Source organism: Oncorhynchus tshawytscha, unplaced genomic scaffold, assembly GCF_018296145.1.
Source record: "Oncorhynchus tshawytscha isolate Ot180627B unplaced genomic scaffold, Otsh_v2.0 Un_contig_12287_pilon_pilon, whole genome shotgun sequence".
NCBI classification, from domain to species: Eukaryota; Metazoa; Chordata; class Actinopteri; order Salmoniformes; family Salmonidae; genus Oncorhynchus; species Oncorhynchus tshawytscha.
In genome coordinates this window covers 66732-87054 of record NW_024609651.1, presented here as the reverse complement: position 1 = coordinate 87054, position 20323 = coordinate 66732, and the positions used below count along the sequence as shown (strand labels likewise).

At 39.4% G+C, this 20323-nt stretch overlaps 1 protein-coding gene across 1 annotated transcript; it reads right to left on the bottom strand.

Moving 5' to 3' along the window:
- Nucleotides 1-1817: 1817 nt before the first annotated feature.
- On the bottom strand, nucleotides 1818-3450 carry LOC121845382 (5-hydroxytryptamine receptor 3A-like). Its single transcript, XM_042316634.1, has 3 exons — nucleotides 3322-3450; nucleotides 2284-2494; nucleotides 1818-2071 (listed from the first exon to the last, which is right to left on the bottom strand). Exons 1-3 carry the CDS (start codon nucleotides 3433-3435, stop codon nucleotides 1818-1820), a joined length of 579 nt encoding a protein of 192 aa, XP_042172568.1. The 5' UTR covers nucleotides 3436-3450.
- Between the last annotated feature and the right edge of the window lie 16873 nt (nucleotides 3451-20323).

Sequence of the window (20323 nt, the reverse complement as noted above, 5' to 3'; positions counted from 1 at the left end):
AGTATTCCCAGAATTCTAAATGGTTGATCTCACATGAAGAACCAAAGGAGAAATATAAAATGACGACTGCATAAACAATGAGGATGGTGAGATAGATACAGAAACAGATCAAGTCCACTTTGTTGGCAAAGCGATGGCGTCTTGCTTTTTTCTGATCCTGTGCAGCCATTTTGTCGAGAAATTTCACCACCTTTTGGAGGGCTGTATTCTTCTTCTTTTCCTCAGAGGCTTTCAGTTTGATGACAGTAGTATCAGATTTGGATACTAGACAAAGTAAGAGAGAGGAAAAAATGAAATATAAGTTATTCTAAAATAAGTGGTTGGAGCCCTGAATGCTGATTGGCTGACAGCCGTGGTATATCAGACCGTATACCACGTGTATGACAAAACATACATTTTTACTGCACTAATTTTGTTGGTAACCAGTTTTATAATAGCAAAAAGGCCTCTCTGGGGTTTATGGTATATGTCCAATATACCACGGGTAAGGGCTGTATCAAGGCACTCTGCGTTGTGACGTGCTTAAGAACAGCCCTTAGCCGTGATATATTGGCCATACAGTATATCACATCCCCTCAGGCCTTATTACTTAAATATAACACTATTAAATAAGGGATAAAAAATGAAGACATTTTTGTAAAAATTATTTGTAACCGTATTCGTTTTATCACAGTTGATTGTTGTAATCGGATTTACTCGAGATCTGAAAACCCAGAAGTGTGCTTTAAAATGCAGGTAAAGAACATACCTCATTCACAAATTACTGAGCCGTCACTCGGAGCACATCTCACAGCGCATCTGTATGTTCCTTCACTCATTCACACATTGATCAAAGCTAAGAAACGATCCCGACAGCTAACAATGCACAGGATTTAGTGAGGAATTTAAGATGAATAATATTAAACTCATATCTGTTGATGACTTGTTAAACTGCCAGTATCAAATGTCTGCCAGTGTTGAATGTTATGGTTAAAGTTTGGCTCCATTCTGGGCCGGAAACACTGATAATGTATCTGTGACCCTGTGTGATTCTATAGCAGCTGATGTTGTCTGTATGGCGCCAATAGCCAGGGTTGCTGTGCATGGTTTAGAGTTCCTACATTATTTAGTGACATTGTTGACAGAACACTTGTTCCTGAAAGGGGTTAAAAGGTTCTTCTCTAGGTAGGTGTATAACACAGGAGGCAGCTGACTGGAGGACGGCTCATAATAATGGCCGGAGCAGAGCTAATGGAATTGAAACCATGTGTTGGATGTATTTGATACCATTCCACTCATTCCACTCCAGCCATTACCATGAGCCTGTCCTCACCAATTAAGGTGCCACCAACCTCCCGTGTACAACTACAACAAGTTAGGAAGTATCGATAAGCACGTGAACACGGCATATGTGTGACTGGTGCCGGGGAATGACAGTCAGGAAGTGAGAGAGGGAGAGATGCGCTTGTTCTAATCCAATCGTGACAGCAGCCTTAACCTATACCCCGCCCGTTTCTTTACAGACGATTTAGTTAGGTTATTTACAGCGCTTTACACTATTTGTGACACAGATGCGTGCTGGCAGCTGAACATGTTCTGATCACAGGTAACTACAAAAAAGACTTGTATCATTATTGCATCTGGAAGTTTCCATATCCGTTATGATATTTGTTTTGTCCGATATTCGTTTTGTACTCGGCACATCCTTCATTTAAACCTTAAACTATGTCATGAATGGTTTTCAGTGACAGATTAAAGATCAAATGGAGTAGCTTTTTTTTTAATGGGGTACCCAGTAAAACTGGTTGCAATAACGTTATTATGACTTCATGGTCAGGTTATAAATGGTTGTATAAGGACGTTTTGTTAATGTCTTTGGAAACCATGAAAATATATCTTGCTCTGTGGATAACTGAGATGACAGAAGAATGAAAACATTTACCCTCTTCATTGTCTGTGTCTTTAAGTAGTGAGTCTTTGGACTTGGAGAGGCTGCAGGGCCAGAGAGTGCCACACTTAGCCAGGCGTGTGAGCACCATAGACTGCAACGTGCTCAACACCAGGATGACCAAACAGAAACAGAAGTGCTTTCCTATGGAGAACAACGAGAGAGAGAGATGTTTGAGTGTTATATGGATGCACCCTATACACACAAACACACATTGTCATGTTATGGTGGATTTTATATTGTACATTTGTAATAATAGAGTAAGGTCTTGTATGATGTAATGTTTTATTGATGATCTAGGATGTTGTGTTTTGTTGTGATGTAACAGTTTAACCCTGTTTAAACAGGACACTCACGGATGATGGGGCTGCACTGGCCTCCTCCAGGCAGTAGGTCGTTGAGGATGATGAGGAACATGATGAAGCTGAGAACCAGTGTAACCTTGAATGAGATACGCTCGCCCCCTCCCAGTGGCAGGGAGAAGCTCACCACATCTGCCACAATGATCAGTATACTGGGCAGGACCAGGGACAGAAACGGGTTTTCAGACCGCATTTTCAGCGACACCTGTGAAGACAGATGGGTAGGCAAGAGAGAAAGCGTTTTTGCATCTAAACGTTAGTTTGACATTGAAAGGGAAGAGCATTACACTTCAAAATCAAACTGTCAGGCGTTTTCAGAATTCTAATGTCAATGAGTCCACATCCTTCACCATCGGTTGTGTACATCTAGCTAATGTTGATTCAAGCGTATTGTCTTTTTGAGTGTAATTGTTGGTCAAGCTTTGCCCTTAAAAACAGGAAGGAAGTATCTTTACATGTCACATAAACTACTGAATATCTTTACATGTCACATAAACTACTGAAATCACCAGGAACACTCACTAACCCATAGATAGAGATACTTTACTCTACATATCACATAAACTACTGAAATCACCAGGAACTCTCACTAACCCATAGATAAAGATACTTTACATGTCACATAAACTACTGAAATCACCAGGAACTCTCACTAACCCATAGATAAAGATACTTTACATGTCACATAAACTACTGAAATCACCAGGAACTCTCACTAACCCATAGATAAAGATACTTTACATGTCACATAAACTACTGAAATCACCAGGAACTCTCACTAACCCATAGATAAAGATACTTTACATGTCACATAAACTACTGAAATCACCAGGAACTCTCACTAACCCATAGATAAAGATACTTTACATGTCACATAAACTACTGAAATCACCCGCTCTCACTAACCCATAGATAAAGATACTTTACATGTCACATAAACTACTGAAATCACCAGGAACTCTCACTAACCCATAGATAAAGATACTTTACATGTCACATAAACTACTGAAATCACCCGGAACTCTCACTAACCCATAGATAGTTGCGATCATCTCTGCCTCCTTTAGCATTGAGTTCCACTGCCTCGGTTAGCCAGTCCCCACGGTTTGCACTAGTTGTGCTCACTTTCCCAAAGTTCAGGAACATGCCACATCCTGGAAAAGCAGATATTTGATACTAGTTCAGTCATTCATAGCTTATAACAAAAAAATATTTGTTTCTATCAATAGGCATTGTAGGTGTAACGTATTTGGTTCCTGTTCATTCCATAATTTTTGGCTCTTGGTTCGGTTTTATCTGGGTTCTCAGGAGAGGATGGGAAAAACTAAATGGATGGAAAAACCATCACATTAAAAAAAAACTTTTAAATGAGAAATGATTTTGAGTGAAGTAAGTCAACGTTTTAAACCCTACTACAGTGGTAGTAGCCTAACTCATATTTCTGAAACAACATCACTGATAGGATCCATTCTTACAGTGGCTCTGGTATCAGGTTCTAAGGTCATCAATATCAAAGCAATGTTTCTCAAGTTCATACTAGCTGTCAATCATGTCCTTAAGAAGCTGTTTGATTCATTCTGGCAGGCATTCATTTGGAAGATAACTTGCAGTAAATATTGTCGATCATTATTATTATAATTTACAAACAATGGTGTAATGGTATTTTTTTCCTTCCCGAAACCGAGAAAGAACAGCCAAAAATCCAAGGGCTGATCCAATCCAACATTTTTGTGGACCATTATATTCACTGTGTCCAGCCCACTAATGAGCACCAAAATAATATTCACTGTGTCCAGCACACTAATGAGCACCAAAATAATATTCACTGTGTCCAGCCCACTAATGAGCACCAAAATAATATTCACTGTGTCCAGCCCACTAATGAGCACCAAAATAATATTCACTTTGTCCAGCCCACTAATAAGCACCAAAATAATATTCACTGTGTCCAGCCTAATGAGCACCAAAATAATATTCACTGTGTCCAGCCCACTAATGAGCACCAAAATAATATTCACTGTGTCCAGCCCACTAATGAGCACCAAAATAATATTCACAGTCAGCCCACTAATAAGCACCAAAATAATATTCACTGTGATCCAGCCCACTCAATGAGCACCAAAATAATATTCACTGTGTCCAGCCCACTAATGACCAAAATAATATTCACTGTGTCCAGCCCACTAATGAGCACCAAAATAATATTCACTGTGTCCAGCCCACTAATAAGCACCAAAATAATATTCACTGTGTCAGCCCACTAATAAGCACCAAAATAATATTCACTGTGTCCAGCCCCTAATGAGCACCAAAATAATATTCACTGTGTCCAGCCCACTAATGAGCACCAAAATAATATTCACTGTGTCCAGCCCACTAATGAGCACCAAAATAATATTCACTGTGTCCAGCCCACTAATGAGCACCAAAATAATATTCACTGTGTCCAGCCCACTAATGAGCACCAAAATAATATTCACTGTGTCCAGCCCTGGACTAATGAGCACCAAAATAATATTCACTGTGTCCAGGTTGCAAATGATTTTACCACATTTTTACCACTATAGCCTCATCTCTGGTTAAGTTACCCACCTGCTCTGGACACTATGGCCAGTCTTTCATTAACACCTTTTACCATACCAAAGGTATCACAAATGATTTGTTTGAGCTGTGCATGGTAACAGAGGACAACGTTTCAAATCTTCTATGCTTAATGAGCACAAACAAAGCAACTGGGCTGGATAACCTTCCTGCAAGATTCATAAAGGATAGTGCTTGTGTCACTGCTAAAATGATAACCCGCATATTGTAAACCTTTCTATTAGCAGTGGTACATTTCCCAAGGATCTCAAAACAACCCGGTGGTTCCGCTCCTCAAGAAGAGCAGTAAAACAAATGGCCTGTGTCAATCCTCACCACCTTCAAAGTTTTTGAGAGATTAGTTTTAATCAACTGAGGATACCTTCTGGAGCACAAACTTCTTTATGAACTCCAATCTGGCTTTAGAACGGCTCATTCCACTGATACTCTGACTTATCCACCTATCTGATCAACTCAGAACACAAGTATGTAATGGTGATGTTTGTAATGGTGATGTTTGTCAGAGTCAAAGAAATATCCTGTGGAGTACTGCAGGGTTGTTTTGGGCCTCTCTTATTTTCTTATATCTTGGCCATGATATGCCAGATACAGTAGTACAAACTCTTGGTTAAATGCTGATGATTCAGCCATACTGGTAAAAATCAGGGAAGGATACAGTTTACATAAAGACCCTGAGTAAGGAATTGCATTTTGTTCGAGATTGGTTGTCTGGCAACAAATTGTCATTACATTTGTGAAAAACTGAATCGATTTTGTTTGGAACAAAACGTAGATTGCCTAGGGCTGACAAGATGACGGTAAACTGTGCAGGCAAGGAGGTTGAATCTCAAACAAGTGTAACTTATCGTGGTGTGTTCCTAGATCAATCCCTTTCTGGAAAACTGATTGCTGCTAAATTATTTCTAAAATGGCAAACAAATTGACATGCATATATTGTACCACGGGATATTTTAACATCAAAGTTAAGAAACTGCTTTCTCAACCTTGATTCTGTGTCATTTTGATTATGCCTGCTCTCTTGGTATAGTGGGCGAAAAGCTGAAAAGGAGAATGCAGGTCATGAAAAATGATGTTATCAGGTATATGCTGAATGTCCCGGGGGAGAGACCCACATAGGGGTACAGGAGTTCTGGGAGGTGGGCTTGTTGCCTTTGGAGTCCAGAGTGGACCCACTTAAACTTAATCATATGTTTGACATCTTAAATAATCGTGCTCCAGGTTATATGAAAAACCACATTGAAATGGTCTATAACCAACACAGTCACAATACCAGACCTGGTGTTATGTCTTGTGAAATCCCAGGAGTAAACAGTACTGCGAGGAGCACGTTTTTCCATACAGGCATTTGTCTATGGAATAGCCTTCTCTTGGAAATCAAGCAAATAAAAAGTAAAAAATAGCTTTAAAAAGCAGGCAAAATGTTTCATTTGGAAAAGGTTGTCTAAGTAAGAGAAACCACCCCACTGCCCCTTGTGCCCCCTACTGCTGGTCAGGTGGATTTATTTGAAGGATCGGTATAATGTTCAATTAATAGATTGTTTTAATGTGAAATGAATATGATTGATTTTTAAGGTTAGGGAGAAGGGCAGTGGATAGTGCCACTTTTCTGGGATGTCAATATAAATCAATGTATTTATGGTGGTTTATAATTTTGTCTTGACTTTTAATCATTATGTGTGTTATTGTTTTTATCATTGAGGACCACTTTGGAAACGTTTTAATGAATACTTTCAAGTGATATCCTCTGGGTCCACATTGTACATTTAGTTGTATATGTCTGTTGCCCAAAATAAATTCTAATAAAAATGAATTTAAAAAACCACCAAAAATAATATTTACTGTGTCCAGCCCAAAAATAAAAACTAGACAGTTAGGATGCATAGAAAATTTCAAAGATGACAAATAAACTGAATTGCATTATATACTGAATTGCAGTAGGCTACACAGATTTAAAAAATGTTTTAGTTGTTTTTAGTAACATCTTGTTTTTATTAAGATCTTTGGTAAGTAAGTGTGCAAGAGCGGTTTAGCAGACAGAATGAGGATTGAAGTGATGCACTTACCACTAAATACCCATACATTGATTCCGATGGCACAGAAATCTGAAGCGAAGGGGTAGTTGTACAGATTGACTTCACAGCCCACCACAGTGTTCATGATGACCATGTGCTCTATAGTCCCGTTGCTGTGCACCAGTAAATCCTTGTTGCCGTGCTTCATCGTTGTTTGCACTCTTTAGACACGAGAGGTTGAGGACAGACTGAGGATTGATGTACTAAAACTGTCACACCTAAACATTTGGCCACTCTAAACAGACAACTGAATATTGATCTAGTGAACATGTAAAAGTCGGTTTGGCGTCTCTAGCTTGAACAGTTCAAGCTTTATTGTTGGTGAGTTTTATTTCATGCTAATTTATGCAATGCTTATAGTTGATAAACATTTTGAATAGCTGACTGTGTATTCCTATGGTTCTCATTCAAACCCATGTTAATTTAAATGGCTATAGTTCAGAACGTATCAATAGTTTAACAGATCTGTATAAAAACAATCTAAGTTCTCAGTTTGAACATGTAAATGCTGGTATAGCTTGAAAACAATCTAAGTTGTCTCAGTTTGAATATTTAAATGCTGGTTCAACCCTGGTGGAGCATGTGGCATTTTAAAATGCTTTCCATTCAACCCTATGGAGCTTTTATGATCATTTAAAATGCTTTCCATTCAACCCTATGGAGCTTTTATGATCATTTAAAATGCTTTCCATTCAACCCTATGGAGCTTTTATGATCATTTAAAATGCTTTCCATTCAACCCTATGGAGCTTTTATGATCATTTAAAATGCTTTCCATTCAACCCTATGGAGCTTTTATGATCATTTAAAATGCTTTCCATTCAACCCTATGGAGCTTTTATGATCATTTAAAATACTTTCCATTCAACCCTATGGCGCTTTTATGATCATTTAAAATGCTTTCCATTCAACCCTATGGAGCTTTTTATGATCATTTAAAATATCTTTCTTTTATGATCATTTAAAATAACCCTATGGAGCTTTTATGATCATTTAAAATGGTTATAGTTCAAAAAGTCTAAATGTTGTAACAATTCTGAATGCAAGCACTCAGTCTGAACATTTGGAAGTTGGTTTTCGTGTTAGTAACTTAAATCGTTTAAACTCTAGAGTAGGCAGAAGAAATATAATAACCATGATACTAATTAGACTGAGATAAATCTAGAAGTGTGCTTTTCCATCACCAAGCCAACTAAAATGAATGAAACATAAGTTATTGTATTCTGTTGTAATTGGACTCACCCATTAGTCACATGGAGTTCAGGAGTCCAGATTTTGCTGACAGGCAGGACCACCATATCATGATGATAGACTGATGTGTCCCATGATAAATCAGGGTCTTCCCAAGACTAGTTTTAAATCAAATCAAATGTTATTTGTCACATGCTCTGAATACAACAGGTTTAGACCTTACCGTGAAATGCTTACTTACGAGCCCTTTACCAACAATGCAGTTCAAGAGTTAAGAATATATTTACTAAATAAACTAAAGTAAAAAGAAATAATAACACAATAAAATAACAATAACGAGGCTATATACATGGTGTACCGGTACCGAGTCAATGTGTCAGGGTACAGGTTAGTCTAGGTAATTTATAGATGTAGGTAGGGGTAAAGTTTGACATGCATAGATAATAAACAGTGAGTAGCAACAGTGTAAAAACAAAAGGAGGGGTGTCAATGTAAATAGTCCGGCTGGCCATTTGATTCATTGTTCAGCAGTTTTATGGCTTGGGGGAAGAATCATAGTCATGAGAAGTATTACAAAATGTCACATTTCCTTGAATGTCTCCCTTGATGTTTGATGTGTACTTACCAGTATGACCTGCAGACGACTCTCGAAGCGGAGGTTTTTTGTGTCCTATTAGAAAGAGAATAATTCCTCATCACATAATGACATAACTGTCAATAGGTTCTCTCTGAAACTCATCACATTGTACAAAACTCAATTAAAAGGAACAGAAAGTGACTTACGACAGACAGAGTTTCATACACTATTAACGGCACACTGATATTTGAGATGCATGATGGAGACTGTGGCTGACTCAGAGCTTCTTTCGCAATCAGCATGCTGGCCAGACATCGACGTGTTGTACAGGAGGGTGTCGTTGCCCTGGATGAAGTGGCTGTGTTGGATGGTTGGTTTGTACTGGCTGTGTTGAATGGTTGGTTTGTACTGGCTGTGTTGAATGGTTGGTTTGTACTGGCTGTGTTGGATGTATTAGTGGATGTATTGGGTGCTTGGCCTGTATTGGATGCATTGCCTGGAATCATTTCACTAGCTAAAATGGCTGCATTGGATGCAGGGTCTGCTGCAGACACTGTGGAACCAGAGACAGGTATTTAATTTCAGAATAATACATTGGATTTATATAGTAGGAACCAATGATGCTTTCCAATAGTTCAACAACACAGTGCAAGAAATGACCACCTTAATCTAATTGAAATGGGATAAGGTTGTTGCATGTCTTCATAGTAGTGACTCAATATCTGTCAAAAGTGACCTGATACTCTATCGCTAGTCCATTATCGCCCCAATACACTGCATGCCCAAAAGTATGTGGACATTTCATGAAGCTCGCGACAAACAGTTATTGTGCTGATGTTGTTTCCAGAGGCAGATTGGTGTTGCAACCAAGGACAGACAATTTTAGACACTACACGCTTCAGCGCTAGGTGGTCTCGTTCTGTGTGCTTGTGTGGCCTAACACTTCGCAGCTGAGCCGTTGCTCCTAGCTGTTTCCACTTTACAATAACAGCACTTACAGTTGACCGGAGCCACATTGAAAGGCACTGAGCTCATCAGTAAGGGCATTCTACTGCCAATGTCTGTCTATGGAGATTGCATGGCTGTGTGCTTGATTTTATACACCTGTCAGCAACAGTTGTGGCTGAAATAGCCGGAATACACTAATTTGGAGAGGTGTTTACATACTTTTGTACATACAGTGCATTTGGAAAGTATTCAGACCCTTTCCCTCATTCCACATTTTGTTATGTTCTCAAATGGATCAAATAAAATAAAATCCTCATCAATCTACACACAATGCACCATAATGACAAAGTGAAAACAGGTCTTTAGAAATGTTTGCAAATTTATAAATCATAAAAAACCTAACCTTATTTACATAAGTATTCAGGCGCTTCGCTGTGAGACTCGAAATTGTGCTCAGGTGCATCCTCTTTCCATTGATCATCCTTGAGATGTTTCTACAACTTGATTGGAATCAACCTGGGGTAAATTCAATTGATTGGACATGATTTGGAAAGGCACATCTATATTTATTTTACTAGGCAAGTCAGTTAAGAACAAATTCAGCCTAGGAACAGTGGGTTAACTGCCTGGTCAGGGGCAGAACGACAGATTTGTACCTTGTCAGCTTGGGGATTTGAACTTGCAGCCTTTCGTTTACTAGTCCAACACTCTAACCACTAGGCTACCCTGCCACCCCATATAAGGTCCCACAGTTGTCAGAGCAAAACATGTCAGAGCAAAACCAAGCCATGAGGTCGAAAGAATTGTCCGAAGAGCTCAGAGACAGGATTGTGTCAAGCACAGATCTGGGGAAGGGTAACAAAATTTCTGCAGCATGGAAGGTCCCCAATAACACAGTGGCCTCCATCATTCTTAAATGGAAGAAGTTTGGAATCATCAAGACTCTTCCTAGTGCTGGACGCCTGGCCAAACTGAGCAATTGGGGGAGAAGGGCCTTGGTCGGGGAGGTGACCAAAATCCCGATGGTCACTCTGACAGAGCTCCAGAGTTCCTCTGTGGAGATGAGAGAACCTTCCAGAAGGACAACCATCTCTGCAGGTGGCAGATGGAAGCCACTCCTCAGTAAAACACCTACTTGGGGTTTGCCAAAAGGCACCTAAAGGACTCTCAGACCATGAGAAACAAGATTCCCTGTCTGATGAAACCAAGATTGAGCTCTTTGGCCTGTGCCAATCGTCGCGTCTGGAGGAAACCTAGCACCATTCCTACGGTGAAGTATGGTGGTGGCAGCATCATGCTGTGGGGATGTTTTCCAGCGGCATGGACTGGGAGACTAGTCAGGATTGAGGGAAAGATTAACGAATCAATGTACACAGAGATCCTTGATTAAAAATTCCCCAGAGCTTTCAGGACCTTTAGACTGCTGGGGTGAAGGTTCACCTTCCAACAAGACAACGACCCTAAGCACACAGCCAAGACAACGCAGGAGTGGCTTCGGGACAAGTCTCTGAATGTCCTCGAGTGGCCCAGCCAGAGCCCGGACTTGAACCCGATCGAACATATCTGAAGAGACCTGAAAATAGCTGTGCAGCGATGCTCCCCATCCAACCTGACAGAGCTTGAGAGGATCTGCAGAGAAGAAAGGGAGAAACTCCCCAAATACAGGTGTGCCAAGCTTGTAGCTTCATACCCAAGAAGACTTCAGGCTGTAATCGCTGACAAAGGTGATTCAACGAAGTACTGAGTAAAGGGTCTGAATACTTATGTAAATGTGATATTTCTTGTTTTTGGGGGAGGGGGTCAAACATTTTCTTAAAACCGGTTTTGGCTTTGTCATTATGGGGTATTGTGTGTAGATTGATGAGGGGAATAAACTATTTAATACATTTTAGAATAAGGCTGTAACGTAACAAAATGTGGAAAAGTCAAGGGGTCTGAATACTTTACGAATGCTAATAGGAACAATAAAGATGACATTTGTTCTGGTGCAATTTGTGTTGTTTTAAGAAGAGTAAAATGGAGCCCAATGTCTTACCTGTTAGCAAGAGTAGAGAGAAGAGACAACATTTCAGCACGCTGTGGTCCATGGGTCTCATCCCTGCACGTCCTCCTGTCACAAAGTACATGGTCAGTTAGACATTGTTGCACAGTCGTACTAGAAATGACGAGTTTCCTCGAATGAAACTGTTAGAAGGACTGAAAACCTACCTTTTAGATGCTTAGTGATCACCACTTGCCTTCTCCTTTCCTCTCAAGCCAAAGCCACACCTGGGCTGACCCTTATAAAGGCTGCTCTGGAACATTTTGGCACAGAAGTCTTCCATGAGAACATACACACCCCCACAAACTGTCTACATGTTATTATGATTCTTGATATTATACAGTGTGTGCTTGGCCATAATCCCCAAATAATGAGTTTTTAAATTAACCTCCCAGGATTCATTTCACCATCCTGTAAACAACAACCACAACAGACATGTAATTACTACCTTTGACTGATCAGAAGCGGATATACTGCCACCTGTCATTAAACCCTATAGATTATTAGGTTTAAAGGCCCAGTGTAGTTTAAAAAAACATGTTATTTACCATTTTTCTTCATGCTATTTCCACGCTATGAGGTCGAAATAACACTCTGAAATTCACGAAAATATGATAATGCCCATTTTGTGTAAGAGCTGTTTGAAAAAAATGCTTGGAATTTCATCTGGCTCAGGTGGGAAGTTTTTGGGCCCAAAGCATAAGGTCACAAGGCGATCTGATGATAATGGACCAATAAACAAGATGGTTAATTGTTTATTTACATATCTTCCTAGTTCTGGTGCTGGTCCCGCTCATAAGCAAGATCTTGTGCAGTGTCTTTGCACTGTCTTCCATTCAAGCAATCACTACGTCTGATTTGGCTTCGATTTGGTTTTCATAATAATTGTCAGAGAAGTTCGGTCTGAAGTTCCGGACATTTGCATATGCACAGCACACTTTTCACCAGACTGCATTGCAAAACAGGCTAGGTACACACATGGCTTTCTCATGATGGAAAATACAGAATAACAATGAAGACAGGAACTGTGCAATGAGTTGGGGGGGACACATTCAGAACGTAGTGTTGCGAGAACAAACGGTCTTTTGTTAGATAACAGGAGCCAGGTGCGAGATAACAGTATCGAGCATGAGCGCATAGATATTCTTCACAGCAACAGTTACATCTATCAACTAAAGCGCTTAGGGGGCTGGGACCAGCCTCTGCGCCAACAATCAACTATAGGCTGGGTGAGTTTAAACCACGCCCAGTCTCTACTCTGACAGGCCGGCTCAGAAGCAGGAACTATTTCTGTCAGGGTATATTTATAATATCTTTGTCAAGAACCAGTCAGTTCTCTGTTTGCCCTGCGAGGTGGGACAGAGAGCCCGTATATACGAAAATTGCATTTACCACTTATTGCTTAGCTAATAAAAAATACATAGTATACAATCGGTGACTCATTGTCATATTTATCCTGATACCAGATTCGAATTGACGCGACTCTAACAATGTTTATCTGTGATATGATTCCAAAATATGGAGTTTCAGATATACAATTATGTTAACTGTTTTTTCAAATGTTAGAGAGAAAACATTAGAATTTTAAAATGTAACTTTGTCACCTTACAAACAGGTTGATATCGTGCTTCTACACCTGCATTGCTTGCTGTTTGGGGTTTTAGGCTGGGTTTCTGTACAGCACTTTGAGATATCAGCTGATGTACGAAGGGCTATAAATAAATTTGATTTGATTTGATATCTTGTGTCTTCACAATTCCCTTAGATTCATCATCTTACGTGCTAAAGGGTCATCTCTGAGGAAGACCTGCAGGATAAGGAGGACCGAGAGGTCATGGACTTCTTGGAGGAAGATGCTTTTGATGAGAAGCTACTTGGTGAAGACGAGGACGAAGAGTATGAGACACACACACACACAGGACAGACAGGTGAACATTGACTGGCAGAGAAACAGCTGAACTGGTTCGTGATGCTGCTGGAAGTGGCTGCTGTACATACCAAGCTGGTGGTGCATGTTGTAGAAATGTGCTAGCCTGGGCCCAGATCTGTGTAAGCTGCCATGCTAACTCCTAATGTATGATAGATGGCATGCAGTGCTACCATAGCAGTTGGCTATACATCAGTGGAGGCTCCTCAGAGGAGTAAGGGGAGGACCATCCTCCTCAGTGAATTTCATAAAAATGTAAATATAAAAACATAACGTAAATATGAAACATAAAAAGTTATCATTTTTAGATAAAACTATACAAAATATATTAATGTCACCAAATAATTCATTAAAATACATTATTTTGCAATGGAGGTCTACAGTAGGCTCAACAGCACTCTATAGGGCAGCACCATGCTGTATATAGATTTTTCTACTGTATTATTGATTGTGTGTTTATTTATTCCATGTGTAACTCTATGTTGTTGAATGTGTCGAACTGCTTTGCTTTATCTGGGCCAGGTCGCAGTTGCAAATTAGAACTTGTTGTCAACTAGTCTACCTGGTTAAATAAAGGTGAAATTAAAAATTAAAAAACATGGTGTAGCCAGAGAACAGCTTGTTTCTGTCTTCCTCTGGCTACATTGACTTCAGTACAAAACCTAGGAGGCTCGTGGTTCTCACCCCTTCCATAGACTTACACAATAATTATAACAACTTCCAGAGGACTTCCTCCAACCTATGAGAGTTCTTGCAACATGAACTGACATGTCCACCCAATCAAAGGATCAGAGAATGAATCTAGTGCTGAAAGCATAAGCTACAGATCAGAGAATGAATCTAGTACTGAAAGCATAAGCTACAGCTAGCACTGCACTGCAGTGCATAAAATGTGGTGAGTAGTTGACTCAAAGAGAGAGAAAGAAAACAGAACAGTTTTGAACAAATAGATTTCTTAAAGAATGGAGAAGCAAGTGAGAGAGAGAGAAAGCTAGTTATATTTAGTATTTTTTCAAATTCACTTAGCTAGCGAATGCAGCTAGCTAGTTTAGCCTATCCAAACACCTGACTCAAACAAAGAGGGATGCTATGTTACCTAGTTACCAAGCAAAGTAAAAAGATGAGTAGGACAGCAGGTAGATGCGAGAAGGAATTATATGATCTGGCTGCTATGAAATGTAACTGTGTTTACGTGTGATCAGGACTGCATCCATTCCACCGATTCTGTTGAAAAACATTTCTTAAATGGAAGCAAACGGAGTGAAATGGGGATAAACATATCTGAATCTGTCCAACAGAAACTCTCGTTTGCAACTGTTGGACTAATGATTACACCCTAGATCAGCTAGATCAAATTGTATTGATCACATACACAAGGTTAGCAGATGGTATTTTGAGTGTAGCAAAATGCTTGTGCTTCTAGTTCTGACAGTACAACAATATCTAACAAGTAATATCCAACTATTTCACAACAAATCTAAGTAAGGAATGGAATAAGAACATATAAATATATGGATGAGCAATGTCAGAGCAGCAGATGCTAAGATGCAATAGATAATATAGAATACAGTATACATATGAGATGAGTAATGCAAGATATGTAACCATTTTTAAAATGCCATTATTAAAGTGACTAGTGTTCCATTTATTAAAGTGGTCAGTATGCTAGTGATGGCTGTTTAACAGTCTGATGGCCTTGAGATAGAAGCTGTTTTTCAGTGTCTCGTTCCCAGATTTGATGCACCTGTACAGACTCGCCTTCTGGATGGTATCGTGGTGACCAGGCAGTGGCTTGGGTGGTTGATCTTTTTGTCCTTCCTGAGACATCGGGTGCTGTAGGTGTCCTGGAGGGCAGGTAGTTTGCCCCGGTAATGTGTGAGTTTAAATGTATTTGGCTAAGGTGTATGTAAACTTCAGACTTCAACTGTATGTATATTATTCATTTGTTTAGGCAGGTCCTAAGAAACATGACGAATAAAAATATTTAAAAAAATAATAAAATAATAGCATATTTCGAGTTTAATTAGACCTATGTTACAGGGCTGTACAGCCATGACTGCGCCATCCAAATAAAATCAATAGTTTGTTATTTTGTTCATTAAACAGACAAGACACACCTACCCAATCACAGTCAACATACATATATTTTATAGTAAGAATATAACAGAATAAAATACAAATTGTATTTTTCCTACACAACTTGTCAAGGGAAAGTACGTGGAACTGCCATCATGTAAAAAAAAAAAAAAAAAAGTGATATTTTTAAACCGAGCCCATTTTAAACAAGACTCAGTCCACTTTGTTAGGGAGCTGGTGTCTGGTCTTATCTTCATTATGATACTGATAGAAAAGAATAGTAATCCTATTTTCAAAAGCGTGTGAGTCTCGTGTTCATATTTCACAACCTCCGCGTGTTTTTGGAGTTGCTTATACACGATCGAGCCAAACAATAGGACTACTCTGGATTTAGACTACATCATTGCATGCTAAATGTTTCTGATCAGTGACAGATGACCAAACGAATAATTGAGCTAAACCACCTCCACTTATTTGCCCAAACAGAAATAATTTAACCAGATAGCCTATACAGACGGAGATTCAGTGAACAAAATCACATTGATTGATTATCAGACAAGTCAGTGAAGTCACAGGATTTTGGTCAGGAGTAGGCCTGGGATATTAAGCGACCGCGAGTGAAGAGCAAAATAATCCACTTGTTAAACTAAATAACAAAATGTTCTAATAAATGAGCCAACTACACAAGATGATCATGAGCAGCACTCGCCTCAATTTAGCTAACATTTCCTCCAGCCTAATTGTAGCCTAACCAATATCCAAACGGAGATTCAGTGTAAACCAAAATCTGTCTGATTGATTTATCAAGACTAGTCCCCATGCTTCTCTCCTTGGCTATTTATTGTGAACATTTACAGCAGGGTACCATTTCAGAGTCAGTAAATGGCCACTTAACTCTGTTGTGCACAGCTTGGAAGAAAATTTCATTTACAGCTACTAATATCATATAATCAAAATAAACCACTATAATATTGATTGTTTTGGCAGCTGAGTATTGTTATGTATATTTTTTTGTCAACAATATTTTTTGGGACAAAACCGTTTTCTACAGACATTTGTTTCTTCTCCAGTAAGGGGAAGTGTTGCACAACAGATGTGTGGTTGTAGTCTAGATTTAGGACATGTATATGTTAATGCTCAACAGATGTGTGGTCAACTGTAGTCTAGATTTAGGACATGTATATGTTAATGCACAACAGATGTGTGGTCAACTGTAGTCTAGATTTAGGACATGTATATGTTAATGCACAACAGATGTGTGGTCAACTGTAGTCTAGATTTAGGACATGTATATTAATGCTAATGCAACAGTAAAACACTGATTATCAACTGTCAAGATTTAGGACATGATCATTTAACACTGTAAAATTCAACAATAACAAAAATGCTCAATATTGTAGTAACTGGTTGCTGCATCAACAGAATGTAGTCTAGATTTAGATATAGATGTTATTTTTTTATCACATGTAATTTAATGTCCATGTTAAGAATGTAAAAGAATTAGAACATAAACCATGGAGGTCAACTGTAGTCTATTTAGGAATTTACTGTTGCAGAAAAGATGTTGACAACTGTGAATGGCTGCTCAATATATGTGTGGTCAACTGAACCTAGATTTAGGACAGATTTACTCACAGACATTTACTCTGATTTGAATATGAACTGAATCAGTCAGAGGGCTCCATCACACTGTAAACTTTAGGACATGTACTGTACAAATAAGTAGGGTTTAGCTGTATCACAGTAGTGATGTTTGCAGTTTTTTTGTATCTAGAACAATTTGTTATTTTTAATGACTCTTTTTACTGACTCAGAGAGTCATGACTAGTGGCTTTTAGGACTGATAGACTCAACAGATTCATTTCGTTGTTCATTTGACTGCTGGCTTAGCAATGAACTGAATGTAGTCAGCAGGATTAAAACTGATTATAATTTCCCTTTTTGCCAATCATTATGCTTGAACTGCGCCAATATATAGTGATTTAATGTCAGTTAAGAATGGAATAGAACAATTCGTTATGGAGGGTGTGACCACATTCCAGACTCACAGAATGAACTGCATGGCTCCAGCCAACTCCGGGCGCATGCAGAGGCCAAATCAGTTTTTCTGAGTTCTGTGACCTGCATCGCTGTGCACCTTAAAAGCCAATTTATGTAACAATGCGGAGAGCTCAGTATAACTCCGCATTGACATGATTGGTTGACGGTAGGTGGGGGTGGGAGGTCCTGTATAAACACAAACTAAATTCCTTGACAACTCCCTTCATAACAGCGCTGTTCTGCAAAGCGTAAAAAGTACAGTGCCTTGCAAAACTATTCATCCTCCTTGAATTTTGTCCTATTTGTTGCATTACAACCTGTAATTTAAATAGATTTTTATTGAAGTAATGGACACAAAACAGTCCAAATTGGTGAAGTGAAATTTAAAAATAACATGTTTCAAATAATTCTAAAAAATAAAAAAATGGAAAAGTGGTTTGTGCATATGTATTCACCCCCATTGCTTTGAAGCCCCTAAATCAGATCTGGTGCAACCAATTATCTTCAGAAGTCACATAATTAGTTAAATAAAGTCCACCTGTGTGCAAACAAATATATATAATCTATATATCTAATAAAGTCCACCTGTGTGTCACATGATCTGTCACATGATCTCAGTATATATACACCTGTTCTGAAAGGCCCCAGAGTCTGCAACACCACTAAGCAAGTGGCACCATGAAGCCCAAGGAGCTCTCCAAACAGGTCAGGGACAAAGTTGTGGAGAAGTACAGATCAGGGTTGGGTTATAAAAAAATATCCAAACTTTGAACATCCCACGGAGCACCATTCAATTCTTAAAAAATTGAAAGAATATGGCACTACAACAAACCTGCCAAGAGAGGGCCGCCCACCAAAACTCACAGACCAGGCAAGGAGGGCATTAATCAGAGAGGCAACAAAGTGACTAAAGATAACTCTGAAGGAGCTACAAAGCTCCACAGGGAGATTGGAGTATCTGTCCACAGGACCACTTTAAGCGTAAAAGAGCTGGACTTTATGGAAGAGTGGCTTTGCTTAAAGAAAAATAAGCAAACATGTTTGGTGTTCGCCAAACATATGGAAGAAGGTACTCTGGTCAGATGAGACTAAAATTGAGCATTTTGGCCATCAAGGAAAACGCTATGTCTGGCTCAAACCCAACACCTCTCATCACCCGAGAACAGCATCCCCACAGTGAAGCATGATGGTGGCAGCATCATGCTGTTGGACTGTTTTTCATCGGCAGGGACTGGGAAACTAGTCAGAATTGAAGGAATGATGGATGGCACTAAATACAGGGAAATTATTGAGGGAAACCTGTTTGTCTTCCAGAGATTTGAGACTGGGACGGAGGTTCACCTTCCAGCAGGATAATGACCCTAAGCAAACTGCTAAAGCGTCACTCTAGTGGTTTAAGGGGAAACATTTAAATGTCTTGGAATGGCCTAGTCAAAACCCAGACCTCAATCCAATTGAGAATCTGTGGTATGACTTAGACTGCTGTACACCAGCAGAACCCATCCAACTTGAAGGAGCTGGAGCAGTTTAGCCTTGATGAATGGGCAAAAATCCCAGTGGCTAGATGTGCCAAGCTTATAGACACCCCAAGAGACTTGCAGCTGTAATTGCTGCAAAAGGTGGCTCTACAAAGTATTGACTTTGGGGAGGGTGAATAGTTATGCACGCTCAAGTTTTCTTTTTTTTTTCTTGTTTATTTCACAATAAAAATATTTTGTATCTTCAAAGTGGTAGGCATGTTGTGTAAATCAAATGACACAAATCCCCCCAAAAATCTATTTTAATTCCAGGTTGTAAGGTAACAAATTCAGAAAAATGCCAAGGGGGTGAATAATTTCATACGCCATTGTATGTCTGCTCTGACTTTTGCAGAGCCCGTATCGCAGTAAGTGCTGTACAACCACTGCAGCTGTCAGATTGACCATGCAGAGCCTTTAATACAAACTCCTCCGGCTCAGCGGCTCTGGAGACCTGCTCCAACCAACAACTATAAAGAGATCATGCTGCAGGCAGCAATAACAGCATACTGTAGAGGATGAAAAATACATGTTTAGGACTGGTAATTGATTGCATGGTGCAAGATGAAATGCAATTAATGTATTATTGAATGTTATGATGGACACAAAACATACACACAGTCTCTGCTCAAACTCAAACGAGAAGGAATCGTTTGGAGTGCTGCAGTTCGCCAGCTTTTGACATTCTTTTTAAATGAAGTTATGGTCGGCATGGCTCTGACTTGCTGTCATAGTTTGTTCCACTCAACAGCACCGGTATATTTAATTAATGCGTTCTCACCAGATAATACTCTTAAATTTGAAACAGGAAGGTTGAGAACCTGCTTAGTTAGGAGATAATATAAGGCCTTCACACTGCATCTATACTACAGCTACAGTCCCCTTTCCATGTATTCATTAAGGGTTTACGTAACCCCTGACTGCCATAGAGGACAAACGGAGCACAGTTTCGTCACAATCATGCTTGTGCCTTTCCATTGCTGAAAACTGTGTCTGTAGCCCACACCGTTCAAAAGTTGTGCCCCATTCTTTGATAACAAGGCT